Below are 14,253 nucleotides of genomic sequence, written 5' to 3' on the forward strand. Positions count from 1 at the left end.
GAATTTCCTCATCTCCATCGTCTAGTATCTAGATAATATTGTGTAGATCATCTCTGCAAAATTTCAGCCAATTTGGTAATCGTTAAGGCCCTCAAACTCGAAAAACAAATGGACGGACTGAATTCTATCAAACATGAACTGTTCATGTTTATAATAGAAAGACGCAAGTTTGAGGGCCTTAACGATCGACCAAATTGGCTGAAATTTTGCAGAGATGATCTACACAATATTAATCTAGATACTAGACGGTGGAGATGAGGAAATTCGATCGGAAAGTGGTGCAAAAATGGAAATCCGCACCGAAACCTTCGGTGCGGACGTCCGCAGCCAAGAAGGGCTATATATATATAGATACGGAAACGATGTGGAGCGCACATCGCACGAAGCTCCGTTCGCCACCCTCCGGAGCTGACGACAGCGCGCCTCCACCCCAGGGGACTCCAGCAGCGTCCCCGATCACTTTCCCTCCCCGGCGAGGCCGCCGAATTCCAGTTTCCAGCGAGATCGACTTTATTTGAAGTTTTGGGTGATCTCGCTGGAATTCGGCGGACTCGGCGGGGAGGGAAAGTGATCGGGGGACGCTGCTGGAGTCCGCTGGGGTGGCGGCGCGCCGTCGTCGGCGCCGGATAGTGGGGAACGGAGCTCTGTGCACACTTACGCACGTGCGCTTCATATCCGGCCTCTATATATATATTATTTTTTTTTTTTTTCCTTAAACAATAAATTTAAGGACAGAAACTGAAAGTTTCTCATACGGTATCCTTCTTCAGGTATACTTCTTTTGGCAGAAGTTCTTACAGGTCTTTCATCAAAGCCACTAGATAATGCAACTATTCATAGCTTGATAGGGTTCTTCACAGACAGACTGGTGGGTGGGCATTTCTTTGTTTTTACTTTGTAACCTTTGTTTAGAATCTCATATTTTGGTTTCACAATGTAAATTGGTGATATTGTCCTTCTATCAGTCAGATTGGAGAGCTTTACGTGGTGCACTTATTGGTTGCTTAGCACTGCTGAGGAGACAAGTTAATGCCGGAATGGTCTCTGCCAGTGATGCAAAAGTCGTTGCTCAGTCTTACAGAGAGAACATACCAGTGCAATCTTTAGCTCAACAGGACAGAAAGGTAGACAAGCGAATGCCATTCTTAATGCCCAATAAGTTGAAGAAAAGAAATTAGCCTACTGTTTGCATAGCCAATGATTTTGTTTAAATATAATTGCTTACTTTCATGTCCCCTAATTCTCTTGCAGCTTTGTTTTGAGCTTTTGGAGTGCCTTTTACAACGCTATCCAAACGAGGTTGCTTCACTGGTATTAATTCTGTCTCGTTTCTTTAACTTGTTTGGGCTCCAGCTAGGTGTGTTTATACTATTCTTCTTCTATGATGTATAGTAAAACTTATGCAAAAGAAGATTGTCAGTTAACTGTTTGGATATTCAACTTGGAGTAAATAAATTCTGTGAGTTCAATAGATGTCTACTCAATCAAAAAGGCTTTTTTCAACTGATTCAAACAAGCCCGATTCAACATGTTGTTGGTTTCTGTATGGATTCAATGATATGCTTGGCTCTTTTCAAGGAAGTCTATAACTTAACTGTATTATAGTGTTTCGTTCATATATGCAACATTCCATATACATACACACAGACAGCAGGCACATGCATGTGGGTGTGTATGTGCCTTATCCTTATGCCCGTGAAACTGATCTGATGTCTGTTTACTCTGCTTAGAACTAATCTGTCACATTTCATAGTGAGTCTGATAACATATTGATCAAATTTTTCTCCATTCTCCAGGGTGAAGATCTTTTCTATGCGATCTCTGAAGCCATTGATGAAGAAAAGGATCCTCATTGCTTAATATTAACATTTCATATTGTTGAGGCACTGGTCAAATTATTTCCAGACCCATCTGGGCCACTCGCAACTTTCTGTGGAGATCTATTTGAATTCTTGGGTTGCTACTTTCCCATTCATTTTACTCATGTAAGCTTATCTTTTACATGTACTTGTAGATTTTGAATATATTTTATAGGTTTATATGTATTTTTACTGTTGAATTTACGTTTGAATCTAAACTAGTTCTTAGAATTTGGAATTGAAAAATCTGCATGTATTTTATTTATTGCAATTTTCTTTAGGCATAGAACTTTGACCTTCAACATTGAGAAAGAGGAATACGGAATTGGTGCTTTCTCATCTGCCACATGCAATTCGTTATGTTTGGAGCACCTATTGACTTTAAAAGTGGAACAAAAGTAGTCTATTCTATTGATATTAGTTAATCTGAGTATGATTTTCTATGAAAATTTCAGTTTCCTTCTCAGCAGTATGATATTCATATTTCAGTTTCCTTCTCAAAAATTTTACTTTCTATGCATAACTTAATCCTCATTTGTTACCAAATTTATGATCTCTCCATGTTCATGTCTCATCAAAGCTGGTATTCAGATGGCTGTTTTCCTTGACTTGGCCTATAAATTGCCTTCTCTTTGTGTTCTTTAGACCCTGCCATTCATTTCTCTACAATCTCATATTCTTTGATTATATTGACATGTGATATGTGGTTATCTCTATGCATTCTCCAGCTGAAAGATGAGGACGCTAATGTGAAAAGGGAGGACCTCTCGAAGGCTCTAATGGTACACCTTAACTGAGACCGCTACCGTCGTTTCTTCTTAATCTCTTTGCTAATGTCTTCTGTGCTATGATTCTCCATTTGAGACGGCGCTTTTTTGTTGCTTTTTTTGTTAATTTTGGCGGACTGGTGCATGTCACATTGTTCTTTGAAGCATTATTAATTCATTGCTGCTGATTATGGCTTAATTGGACTGCACTCTGTGCATGTGACATGCCCTTTTTCAATAACAAGTAGGAAAATGTAACTGGATATACTCTAAAGTAGCTACGGCTGATTTTCTTTTTAGAAAAGTATGGGCAGCAGCATCCATAACTTTGTGTTCTAAAAAGAAAACAAAAAACCTCTACGGTGTATACTGGTTGTGAGTAGTTTTCACCAACTGTAATCTTGGAGTCTGAAAGCATATTTTTGTAAAAAGAGTGAGACAAAGAATTAAGTCGATGGAACACAGGATTCTTCTTTACGTTATGTGTACTGCAACTATACTTGAGAGTCCTCGTGATGACCAGGTTTTTCAGTTTGCTCTGATACCAGGTTTTGAAGAATTTCACCTTGTAGTTTGGTTACCTAAATGAGAAGTAAATCATTCACCGTATAGATGCCACAATTTTTCTCCTCTATGCTAGAAGTATACACCTGAGGCTGCATTGATAATGCTCAGTTTTATATGAATCACATATGGCTTTAAGAAATATTTTTTTTTCTCTTGAACATGAAGAGATATGAACCAAGGGAGAACTGTATTTTGTGTTTGTATGATAAACATTGTCGTTTATCCTTTAGGTGCATTAGTTTAGTGCCTAGTTCTTTCAATGAGGCCATTGAGTAAGATAGCAACAGAGTAATATGATATTGAAAGTTCTTTGCTACTTCTATGTAACTTCATCATTTATCCTTTATATGTAGTTTATTGCCTAATCTTTACTGTTTCAATAGCAAAATGTTGAACCAAGATGTTTCTTTCTGCAGTCAGCATTCTCTTCCACAGCCTTGTTTGAGCCATTTGTTATTCCGTTGCTTCTTGAGAAACTTTCTTCTTCTCTGCCATTAGCAAAGGTTTGGCCACTTTGTATGTATTACTTTTCTGTTCCTTGAGTATTAATTTTCACTGCCCGTGGAAATATTTTGTTAGTAAAGTTGTCTTTTGGCTGCTTGGTCTGTATGCCTGCAGGTTGATTCCTTGAAGTATCTTAACTACTGTGCATCTAGATATGGAGCTGAAAGAATGGCAAAACATGCTGAAACTATCTGGATTTCCATAAAACATGCAATAAGTAATTCATTGGAAGTGCCTGCTAAATCCTTTACTGCAGAACCACTAGTTGGTCTTGGCTTTGAAGAAAATGAAATTGTAACAGAAGCTTTGATTCTTCTACAAAATGTCACAATGCAAAATGATGCTTTGCTTCTAAGTTTGATTGTTCGGGATGAAGATATAAACAATGTTATCAATTCCATAGCTAGTCATGAAAGTTACACTAATATTCCCTCGCAAGGCAGGCAGAGTTTACATGCAGTTGGTCGCATCTTTTTCATCATAACCAAGACTTCCATGGCTTCCTGTAATAGGGTATTTGAAAGTTTCTTCCCTTCCTTAATGAAGACTCTGGAGATTTCAATGGGGAATTCATCCAAAGATTGTACTCTCAAGGAGAATTCTTTTTCCTCTAAAAGATTTAAGTTTGGAGCTCTTTATTTCTGCGTGGAATTCATTGCTGCATGCAGAGATTTAATCATGAGAACCAATGACCATGATGAGAAGTTTGGTACTGCAGATGAGACATGTTGCTGCATGCTTCAAAGCTCTGCGCCAACACTAATCACTGCCTTCTGTACTACCTTAGCGCAAATTTCTTGTAACGTTGCCGATGATGCAGATATTTATTTCAAAGGTAAAGCTTTAAATTGGCAGTACAAAGCTAATCTGTTCGCACATGTATTATCTAATTGCATGTGGTTAACGTGCTCATAACATAAGAATCTTACCTGTTATGTTATAATCCTAACTATCCGAGTTTTGTGAACCTGGGCACACCTTAGGTAGGAAGTTGTGTCTAGGTATGACCTTTATTATCGTCCAAAATCTGACATATGGGAGCTCGATGACTTCTTATATTTCATGTTTTTAGTTTACACCGACTTAGGCATCTCAGTAGGCTGTAGGTGATCATTTTTGGAGTTCTTATGACATTTGTCACTTCCTCAAACTGTATGGTTCTTAGTTCTTACAGTTGTGGCAACATGTTTTTTAATAGAATGTTATTTAATGTGCTATGCAGTGAAGGGTTTACAAATGTTGGCTACATTCCCTGGATATTTCTTACAAATACCAAAAGCTATGTTTGAGAATGTTCTGAAGACTCTCATGTCGATCATCTTGGTGGATTTTGACAAGCCGTTGTTGTGGAAGCTAGCATTGAAGGCTTTAGCACACATCGGCTCATTTGTGGATGTGCATCTCGAGTCAGAGAAGGCACAAAGCTATACAAGTTTTGTTGTTGAAAAGACTATTTCACTGCCTCAAGATGATTTTGATGTGCCTTTCCCTCTAAAACTGGAAGCAGTATTTGAGATTGGTGCAAGTAGGCCAAATCATATGCTAAGAATTATTCAAGGGCTGGAAGATGCAATAGTTGCCAATTTATCCAAAACTTTTGTATGTATTCTCTGTCATATTAACCACCCCTTTATTTAAAAAATTGCACTGTGGATTTGTTTTAGGCGAGTAATTTTCTCTTTAATATATGCTTGAGCATGGTTTTCCCATTTTCTAACGATTTTGTCTTTGCGTTTGGTCACAAGATCCATGGAGATTTGAAGGCAGCTGAAAAAACAATTCAACTTTTAGAATGCTACTCCAATAAGATTATCTCATGGTACATTCCCTCCCCCCCCCCCCCCCAACTGTTTTAGTTTTTATGTTAAATTTTGGGCATTGTTATGGGCTTCGACATCTGTGGTTTTTAGGGATTATACTCTTTCTTCCATTATTTTCCTAACTGGCAAGCAGTTTTAGTATAAATTGAGTTAGCATTATCAGATGGGCTGCTAAGCCTCTATCCCTAGCTACCTTCTTTAGCTATATAAAGCGGACTCCTTGTCCGCCTCCTTGTACTTTGCTTTTTGTTTGATAAAAAAACTGTTACCAAAAAAAAAAAAATTTGACTCAAGGATTTTAACCTATGTGTTCAAGAATTTCATACCTGCAAAGTTCACAAATTTGTGGTTAGTTGTTTACTTGGCATGATATAGACTGATTAGATTGCCTAGCAAATTCTAGATAATTCAAGAGTTACCATTTATTTCATTCTAGATTTACATAAAGTCTCCTGGGTTTATTGTTAGCTAATTAAATGGTCATTTGTGTTTGGAACATTAAGAGACTGCTTCATATATTTTGAATGCTAGAACTACTATAAAAGAAAAATTCTCTCTGTGCATCTCACCTAATCATGCTTACATAATCAAATTTGAAGTATCATAGTTTGTTACGTTTGGCTTGCACTTGGAAAATCTTGGCTCAAAAGGTAGACTATATACATCTTTGCTGATATCAGTAAGTGGATTATGTTTGTGCTTCTTCCTTGTATTGTTCAGGCCATATGTGCCTGAACAAAATTTCCGAGTGGCTTGATGTTTCAGGCATATCAAAGTATAGTTTTTAATCATCACCAGCGCGACCGAAACTGCACCTCACATTTGTATTTCATATCGGTGATTTTTACCTTTATCCTATCAACGTTGTATTGTAATAATGTATTTTGTTACATTGTATCGCAAACATCTGTTTCGTTGCTGGAGTTTTTGTGCTTCCAGCGTATTTTTTCCTCGTTTTTGTGTCGTCGCTGTTGTTGATATGAAATGTTTTATTGAGATGACTCAGGATCGATGAAAATGGAGGTCTCGAAGAAGTTCTGTGTCGATTCGTCATTAGTATTTGGAATTGCCTTGAAAGGTGTAAAGATTCTAGCAATCAAGTCCAAGACAAAGTGTGTAAAGCCGTTCTTATTTCTTTGTAACTTTTAATAAAAGTAATTAATTCGTGTTATGATGCTTAACCATTATGCTGACATCTTTCAGTTCCCACACCGCTGAAAAAGATAAATTTAACACTGCATTGAGAAGTTTAATAATATCTACATCTTTAATTTCAGGGACTTCTTGATGCAACAATGACGGCAATGAAGCTTGCTGTTGGGAGTTGTTCAGAGGAAAGTCAAAACATCATAATCCAAAAGGCCTACGGAGCTCTTTCATCTGGCATATCTATTCCTTTTAAGGACTCCACGGATGACAGTTCTTTAGCTAAGCTTGAAACCTTGCACCTTTTCGAACAGCTGGACAAGTTATCTCCCAGAGATGAATGGATTTTTTCACTATTTGCATCAGTAATCATAGCAATGCGTCCAAGAACTCCTATTGCAAATGCAAAAGGAATTTTGCATTTATTTATGACCGCCCTTGTTAAAGGTTGTACTCCAGCAGCTCAGGCATTGGGTTCTGTGATCAACAAATTGGGTATACAATCCAATGAAATAACAATTTCAACTGCCTGTACGTTGGAAGAAGCAATGGGAATTATTTTTCGGTCAAAACTATGGAATATTGGTGAGAATGGAGTTTTAAGAGGATCTGGAACAAGCCACAGCAGAAATGTGGGGCTCACTGAATTATGCCTTGGGGTTTCGAGCAATAAATTGCTTCAGGTCCATGTCATCACTGGACTCGCATGGATAGGGAAAGGTTTACTTTTAATTGGTAATGAACAAGTAAAAGATGTTACCAAAATCATCTTGGACTGCCTACTAGCAGATGACAAAGTAGATACCTCTGAGTTGAGGCAAGGTCTGCTAGAAACCAGTAGCGAGCAGCCTTCTGTGATGAGAACTGCAGCAGATGCATTTCACATTCTTATGAGTGATTCTGATGTTTGTTTGAACCGTAAGTTTCATGCAAATATACGACCACTCTACAAGCAGCGGTTTTTCTCTACAGTGATGCCGATTTTGCATTCTTTGATAGTGAAATCTGATTCATCGTTATCTAGGTACATGCACTATTGTATATTTATTTATTGCACTGAGTAAAACACTTGTTGACTTTTTGAAGATAGAACTTGACGGGCTCCAGTCATTCTTGTATTTCATACATGCCCAAACTAATGCTTCTTTTACTTTTTTTTTTTAATTATATAATTTTTTATAAATATTTTCAGATCTATGCTGTTTCGGGCATCAGCGCACCTTATCTCCAATGCTCCATTAATTGTTATCTTGAGTGAAGCCAAGAAGGTAACTAGAACACCTATTTACATTTTTTGCCTCTGCCTCTTTCTCAGTAGTCAATATGTTTGGAATACATTCATGACAGTACCTTGTCTTTTTGCAGCTCATGAAAGTATTGTTGGATGGATTGTCCATACTAAGTGATGATATTCTGGATAAAGATAAGCTTTACAGTCTTTTGCTGGTTCTATCTGGGATATTGACAGATAAATGCGGTAAGCCAACTGTATAGTGGTGTAGCCGACATTTGTTTGTGCTTTCATGCTTGATTAACTAAATGAAATTTATTTGTCAATTCATTTATTTTCTGTGTACTTGCCTGGTTTATGTAACTCTTCACAAATTTTTACTTTCTCACTTTTATTTTTCTGCTTGTCCACGTAGGAGAAGAAGCAGTCCTAGAGAATGCACATATAATAATTGATTGTCTCTCTAGACTCGTTGCCTACCCTCATATGATGGTACCATATCTTTCTCTTCACTTGTGCAGACCCACCCCAAAAAAAAAAAAAAACTGAAGTTTATTGCTGACTTTCTAAAACTGCTGCCACTAATTATCTATTTCAATTGGACATCTAGTTATTGATTCCGTGTGTCAAGTTCAGTTTACCATCCCCTTCTCCTTAAATTAAATTTTTTTTTTATCTGTGGTATTCTGGTCTCTGCTACTGTGAACAAAGCCAGAATTGACATGGTCAATGGTAGAGTGCAAGTATGTTATATAATTTTTGGCTGATATATCTTTTCTTCACTTGTTTAGCTTGTTCGAGAGACTGCAATTCAATGCCTTCTTGCCATGTCTGAGCTGCCCCGTCCTAGAATCTTTCCCCTGAAATCTCAGGTTAGTTCTCTTATAACAGCTATTGGTCAGCAATACACTGATCCTGAAATTCGGTAACGTATCAAGGCTGTCTGGCAAATGAAACTTCATTCTTTCACATAATTTGTGTGTATCCATGCTTGTTTCTTACTCGTATCCTATATTCAGGTACTGCAAGCAATATTCAAGGCTCTTGATGATCCAAAAAGAGCTGTTCGTGAGGAAGCTGTTAGATGTCGACATGCATGGTTAGTGTCATAGGTTTTAATAGAGTTCCGCTCTTAGAATTCTATCTATTTACTTACACTGATCTCCATATTCTATGAACACAGGACATCAACTGCATAAAGTTGATGTTTACAGAGAGAACCAGAGTTATCCCAAGCTAGCAACACATTAAACTGTGTGATGCTTTTAGCTTTTGCTGTTTTTTATCGCTAATGATTGTATGTAAAATGCCCTAATCAGTCGTTGTTGTCAGCTTCTGGGTTAAATTATCCGAATGTATAACGGATCTCTGTACTATTTGTAAATGCTCTTTTCATTGTGTATTACTTCTCATCCAAGCTTAGATGGTAGTCATGGTACATTGGTTCTTGCATATATACTATTGACTAAGGAAACAGTAGTTGCGACTTGTTACAAGTTACAACAAAGAATACAACATCTAAGCACCACATTTTGTATCTTAACACTCAAATCAACTGCTATCCCATATTAATCAACATAATTACATCTGCATGGTTGCAACGGTGAGGAGAGAAAGGTTATTAGTCTCGAGAAGAACTGCATCCTTGTTTGCTCCTCGTAAGCAATGTTTTGCTTACTAAAAGAAGATGGGAAATAAACAAAAAAGAAAAACTCATCTGATACCTCGCTTGATAAGGCTTTCCTCATCTAATGTCCTTGACGTAACCTTTCGAATTAATTAGAATAAGAAATGGAACTAAGAGTACCTAATCTCAAGCTACGACATTAGTAGTTACATTAGGGGGAGACGTGTTTAATCTGGGTTTTTAGTTCAGCTCCTGTTAAGCCTGCGAAAAGCGACGACAATTGCTCAGTATGTTGAAAATTTTTCGACTGGTAGAAGAAACGTTTCAAAGAACTGTTATTTGATTCACATGACTGGTGATTTGTTTTTGAGAAAAGAAATCTAGGGAGATGTAATCATTCACTCTTTGATGAATTTTCCGTCGGCATAAATTGTTTCCCGAATGTAAGAAGTGTAAAGCAAGTATATTGGACTGAGACTCCCAAATGTCGAGCTTCGACATTAGCCAATCACTCCATTAAAAGTCTCATTTGGTAAATGATAGATGATTTTAGTTTGGGACATGCGAAGCATGCAAGAGTGATGAAAATTTGCTTACTATGACTCACGTTTGGGGAAATGACATGTTGAAAAATTTGAACTGGGTGGGAAATGTTCAGTCCCTAGACGTATAAGTATCCTTGGAATGAAGAACTGTTGGTCATTTCCTAACTTAATTTTTAGAATCGAGAACAATTGTTGAGTACTTAGACTTAGAGTCAACAACAATGATTTGATTTTGTTTTCAAAATTTGAAAATCATTATTGACTACTATTAATCGGTAGATTTATAATGGTCAGTAATTAACCAATAGATTTATAATCAGTCACAGTTAGATTTACATTTAAGGATTGAAAATAAAACAACTCAACTTAAAATTAATTCTCTATCCTTGAATTTACATCCAATGGTGATTGATCATAAATCTCTTGGTCAATTACTGACCAGATGAACACTACTCTCGGTAGGTATTAGTTGTCAATCTCTGACTTTTAAATTCGAGAACAATTGCTGATAACTTTTCATCGGTAAAGATTATTGCTCTAATCTTTTCTTAACCGATGTCTAAGAGGGAGAAAGTCATTCCTTTCATATGCAAAAATGAATGTGTCAACCTTTGCCAGGTTTCTTCTACTAAATTCAAATTTGAATTTGACAATTATGATCTTCCCCTTTCCTAATTATTTTTAATTTTTTGTTATTTATCTATTTTTCTGGAATTTGACTCCGGTAAGGAGCTTCGATAAAAATGTGCAGTCATGACCATCTTCTTGACAACCACAGAATGGATTTAACAATCTGATATCAGTATTCAGTGATATGTAGAAACTGCAACACGATGCACTGAAGTTCAAAACTATCCTGGAAAAGTGCATCTAAAGTTCTCAAAACATGACAATTCTACACCTACACCAGCAGCCCAGTATAAACATATTTATAATTTCAGCAAGATCAGAATAGCACAAGGTATATGCCCCTTCAACCATCTGACTGTTCAGTCGACGATCAAGGTGACAGATGTAAGATTGTTACAATATTGAACTATTTCAATGAGTAGCTAAAATGGAAATGACCCCAAAACATTTAATTACCTAAAAACAGCAGTTACAATGGCTGGGAAAACCTATTCTTTTCTGGATAAACTTGACAGCACTTTACTCATCATGTCTAACTTCTTTACAAGGTTTCTTCTTCATCTTTCCCTTTTCATGGTATTTGAGCAAAGATGAGTTATGCCAAAAGATATATGTTGATAACTTAAGGCTCAAACGGACATCCAAATAACTGACTGCAAACTAGTTCACACAGAACTACTTCGTCTTTACTTCACAGCACATCTGATCAGAATTTGGAAACAATCCCAAATGAGTTGGCACCAGCCTGCAAGCCTTCATAAAAATCCACAACATTTAGGCCAACAATGACATCAATCAGATAAATCATCTTCAGCGCCACTATATTCATCAACATCTTGGTGTCGTCCCCTCTTCTGTGGTCTTTCAAGAGCATCTTCATTATCAAACCCTCTCCTTTTCAAATTTGATAGAGCTCCCCTTGAATAATCCTGAATGCCAGCAGAGTCAATGCAAACATTAAATTATCATAATCACCCAATAATTAAATTATCATAATCATCCAATAACCAAATGCCTATTTGGATAAGATAATATCACATTAATTCCACCAAACTGCACACTAAGCTTCAAAACAAGTTCAATAACCAAATGACTATTTTGGATAAGCCAATATTACATTAGTTTAACTAAACTGCACACTAAGCTTCAAAACATGTTCAACCTACTTAAACATGAATGTACACTGATTCTTGGTTGCTCTTAAATCTTAATTATTACATACATATTCAACTAGCAGCATTACCCAACCAATAGGATAATAGCTTTGCTTTCTTTAACCATCATTTGGAAAAATAGAGGAACTGGAAGGGAACATCATTTGAGCATCACGAGGACCCATTCAGTATTTTAAAATTTCGACTTGCTGCAATACTGGCAGCTACTTCTAGAAACTTGGATTAGCCAGCTTCTATTAGCTGCATTGGTAATTTGGAACTAAAGAAATAACCTACAGTTTCTTCTTTTACCAAACACATCTAACAACTTAACTGAATAACTGAATAATAAAGCTGCTTATCCATAATCCCAAGGGGGCCAAACTGGACATAAGGTATAGATCAAAATAAACATGATCATAATTTTCTTTCTGAACAGCAATATCTATTTCACTATATTTTTTTTATAGTGCACAGCAGTTTATGTAATTGTTACCAAACAGTCTAACTGCTTTCTAAAAGCATAATTTACCAAACACAGCATCTTAAGTTCATAGCTGATTATTCTAACAGCATAGAGTGAGTTCTGCTTTTATAAGCACATTTATACCAAAATGGGATTTAAAACTCTAACAGATAGCTCTCTCATCTTACCCCTGCATCCTTTAGTTCAATTGCAGAAACAGTCGATCTCCGCCTGACAGTCACTCTTGAAGGTGCAGGAAAATGTTCAACCTCATCAGTGGATCGTCCCTCTTTCGCCCTTTTTTTCCTCAAAACAAGCTTTGCTGGAAGCGGCTGTATTGTGAATGGAGAACATAATAAAACAGTTATATTTCATATTTGGTAGGCACTAGCATAAAGAAACCTGCAAACAATAGACAATCTGAAGAGGATTGATAAAAATGAAGATTGAGGTGGATACCGCATATCGTGCTGCATCTTCATCGAATGATACAAGATATGTTGTCAGATCATCGACATCATCACCTCTTACCTGTTGAGGAATCAAAAGCATAAGTATTACATTGGTGATCAAAAGCTCGGGTATAGAGAAACTTTCAAAATATAATTTCAAAATAAGTATTTCAAATTATGTACATTATACATACATCATACTGATACTCCCGAACCCAAGAATATGAAATATCTTCAGATTCATCATACGGATCCTTTGATAGCTGCCATATTAAAGTCAATAAAAAAATATGAGGCATGAGACCAGCTTATGAAACATTAATTTGAGATGCTTTAGATTTTGGAACTGGAAACCAGCCCATCTACCTCATTTGGCGAAGGGACCATGTATGCCAAAAATTTGTCAGGATTAGCTGGATCTGCGCCTGTTACCTTGTAACTTTTCATAATTGCCTGCAATGCATGACGATGGATGAGTTCTGACTCCGGTAGCTCACAAATAATTGAACAAAACTTATAAATTTCAAACAATTAATGAAGTACAATATATTAAATGTAGATTAACAGTGAAGCCAGTGACAATCAAAATAACCAAAATCATCCCATATGAAAACTGCTATGTTCAAGGCATGCATTAATTATAACTTTTTTTTAAAAGAAAAAAGCACAAAAACAAAAAAGTGGAAAGAAAGGAGTAGCATTATTAATTTATAACCTACTTCGAAGCTCAACAGAGTAACATAAATTAATACTTGATTCACCATATTGCAACCATCTAGCAAACACAAAGAGGCAGTGGAGGAATACTGATTCAATTAGACAGGACAGAAAACACTAATACTGTTTTTTTTTCTCTTTGATTTTGTGGTATTAACCCTGATACTGTTAAGGTGAGACATGTAGATACAAGGTGATATTATTGCCAACATATCACCCAATCAAATGATACATTTTCCTACAAGATATTTTCTTTTCTTTTCTTTAAGAGATTCAATCATACTTAACTGAATGTTGGACTCATTATGTGATGTGAAAAAGAGTCCTTGCAATTGCTATTGGTATTTGGGGTCAAGCATTTACATGTGTATGAGCAAAATTGGTTGCGTGCTAAAAACATACATACCCTTGATTCACAAAGATCATGATCTGACTGATCCAACTTGCTGTAGATTTCTGAATCAGCGGTTGGAGCACCATCAAAACCGGCAAGGACGAATTGGTCTTCATACCTATTATGAAGGCATCACGAAAAGCAGCCTTGAGCTTATGAGAATATTCTTGAATACAGTATGATTTTCATAAAAGAATTCAGGTTCTCAATTAATCATCCCCTGGCCAATTCCTTCATTCTCACAATTGAATTGTAAAACATCTAAAATCTGTATGTATGCCTGCTCAAGCATGAATTTAGATGTTTCACATGTCTGGTAATTACTATTCCTGACTTAAACCATCTACCACTATATAACATAAGTACTAATCAAA

The 14,253-nt window shown here is 36.5% G+C and overlaps 2 protein-coding genes across 2 annotated transcripts in view; one reads left to right on the forward strand and one right to left on the reverse strand.

The window, feature by feature from the left end:
- LOC101304108 overlaps positions 1 to 9,345 on the forward strand; it is a 12,543-nt gene extending 3,198 nt beyond the window's left edge. The window contains exons 4-20 of the mRNA XM_004302809.1: positions 771 to 868; positions 966 to 1,124; positions 1,252 to 1,311; positions 1,797 to 1,985; positions 2,588 to 2,641; positions 3,610 to 3,696; positions 3,812 to 4,532; positions 4,920 to 5,296; positions 5,443 to 5,516; positions 6,524 to 6,629; positions 6,795 to 7,687; positions 7,856 to 7,931; positions 8,029 to 8,140; positions 8,310 to 8,386; positions 8,686 to 8,766; positions 8,914 to 8,993; positions 9,078 to 9,345. Of these exons, the coding sequence (XP_004302857.1) occupies positions 771 to 868; positions 966 to 1,124; positions 1,252 to 1,311; positions 1,797 to 1,985; positions 2,588 to 2,641; positions 3,610 to 3,696; positions 3,812 to 4,532; positions 4,920 to 5,296; positions 5,443 to 5,516; positions 6,524 to 6,629; positions 6,795 to 7,687; positions 7,856 to 7,931; positions 8,029 to 8,140; positions 8,310 to 8,386; positions 8,686 to 8,766; positions 8,914 to 8,993; positions 9,078 to 9,093 (3,260 nt within the window). The 3' untranslated portion in view covers positions 9,094 to 9,345. The remainder of the gene's footprint in view (positions 1 to 770; positions 869 to 965; positions 1,125 to 1,251; positions 1,312 to 1,796; positions 1,986 to 2,587; positions 2,642 to 3,609; positions 3,697 to 3,811; positions 4,533 to 4,919; positions 5,297 to 5,442; positions 5,517 to 6,523; positions 6,630 to 6,794; positions 7,688 to 7,855; positions 7,932 to 8,028; positions 8,141 to 8,309; positions 8,387 to 8,685; positions 8,767 to 8,913; positions 8,994 to 9,077) is intronic.
- Positions 9,346 to 10,983: 1,638 nt separating this feature from the next.
- LOC101304396 overlaps positions 10,984 to 14,253 on the reverse strand; it is a 6,880-nt gene continuing 3,610 nt past the window's right edge. The window contains exons 7-12 of the mRNA XM_004302810.1: positions 13,892 to 14,007; positions 13,135 to 13,221; positions 12,963 to 13,031; positions 12,776 to 12,847; positions 12,505 to 12,648; positions 10,984 to 11,625 (exon numbers count right to left, since the gene is read on the reverse strand). Of these exons, the coding sequence (XP_004302858.1) occupies positions 11,488 to 11,625; positions 12,505 to 12,648; positions 12,776 to 12,847; positions 12,963 to 13,031; positions 13,135 to 13,221; positions 13,892 to 14,007 (626 nt within the window). The 3' untranslated portion in view covers positions 10,984 to 11,487. The remainder of the gene's footprint in view (positions 11,626 to 12,504; positions 12,649 to 12,775; positions 12,848 to 12,962; positions 13,032 to 13,134; positions 13,222 to 13,891; positions 14,008 to 14,253) is intronic.

The sequence above is a fragment of the Fragaria vesca genome, linkage group LG6 (genome assembly GCF_000184155.1).
Source record: "Fragaria vesca subsp. vesca linkage group LG6, FraVesHawaii_1.0, whole genome shotgun sequence".
Classification (NCBI taxonomy): Eukaryota; Viridiplantae; Streptophyta; class Magnoliopsida; order Rosales; family Rosaceae; genus Fragaria; species Fragaria vesca.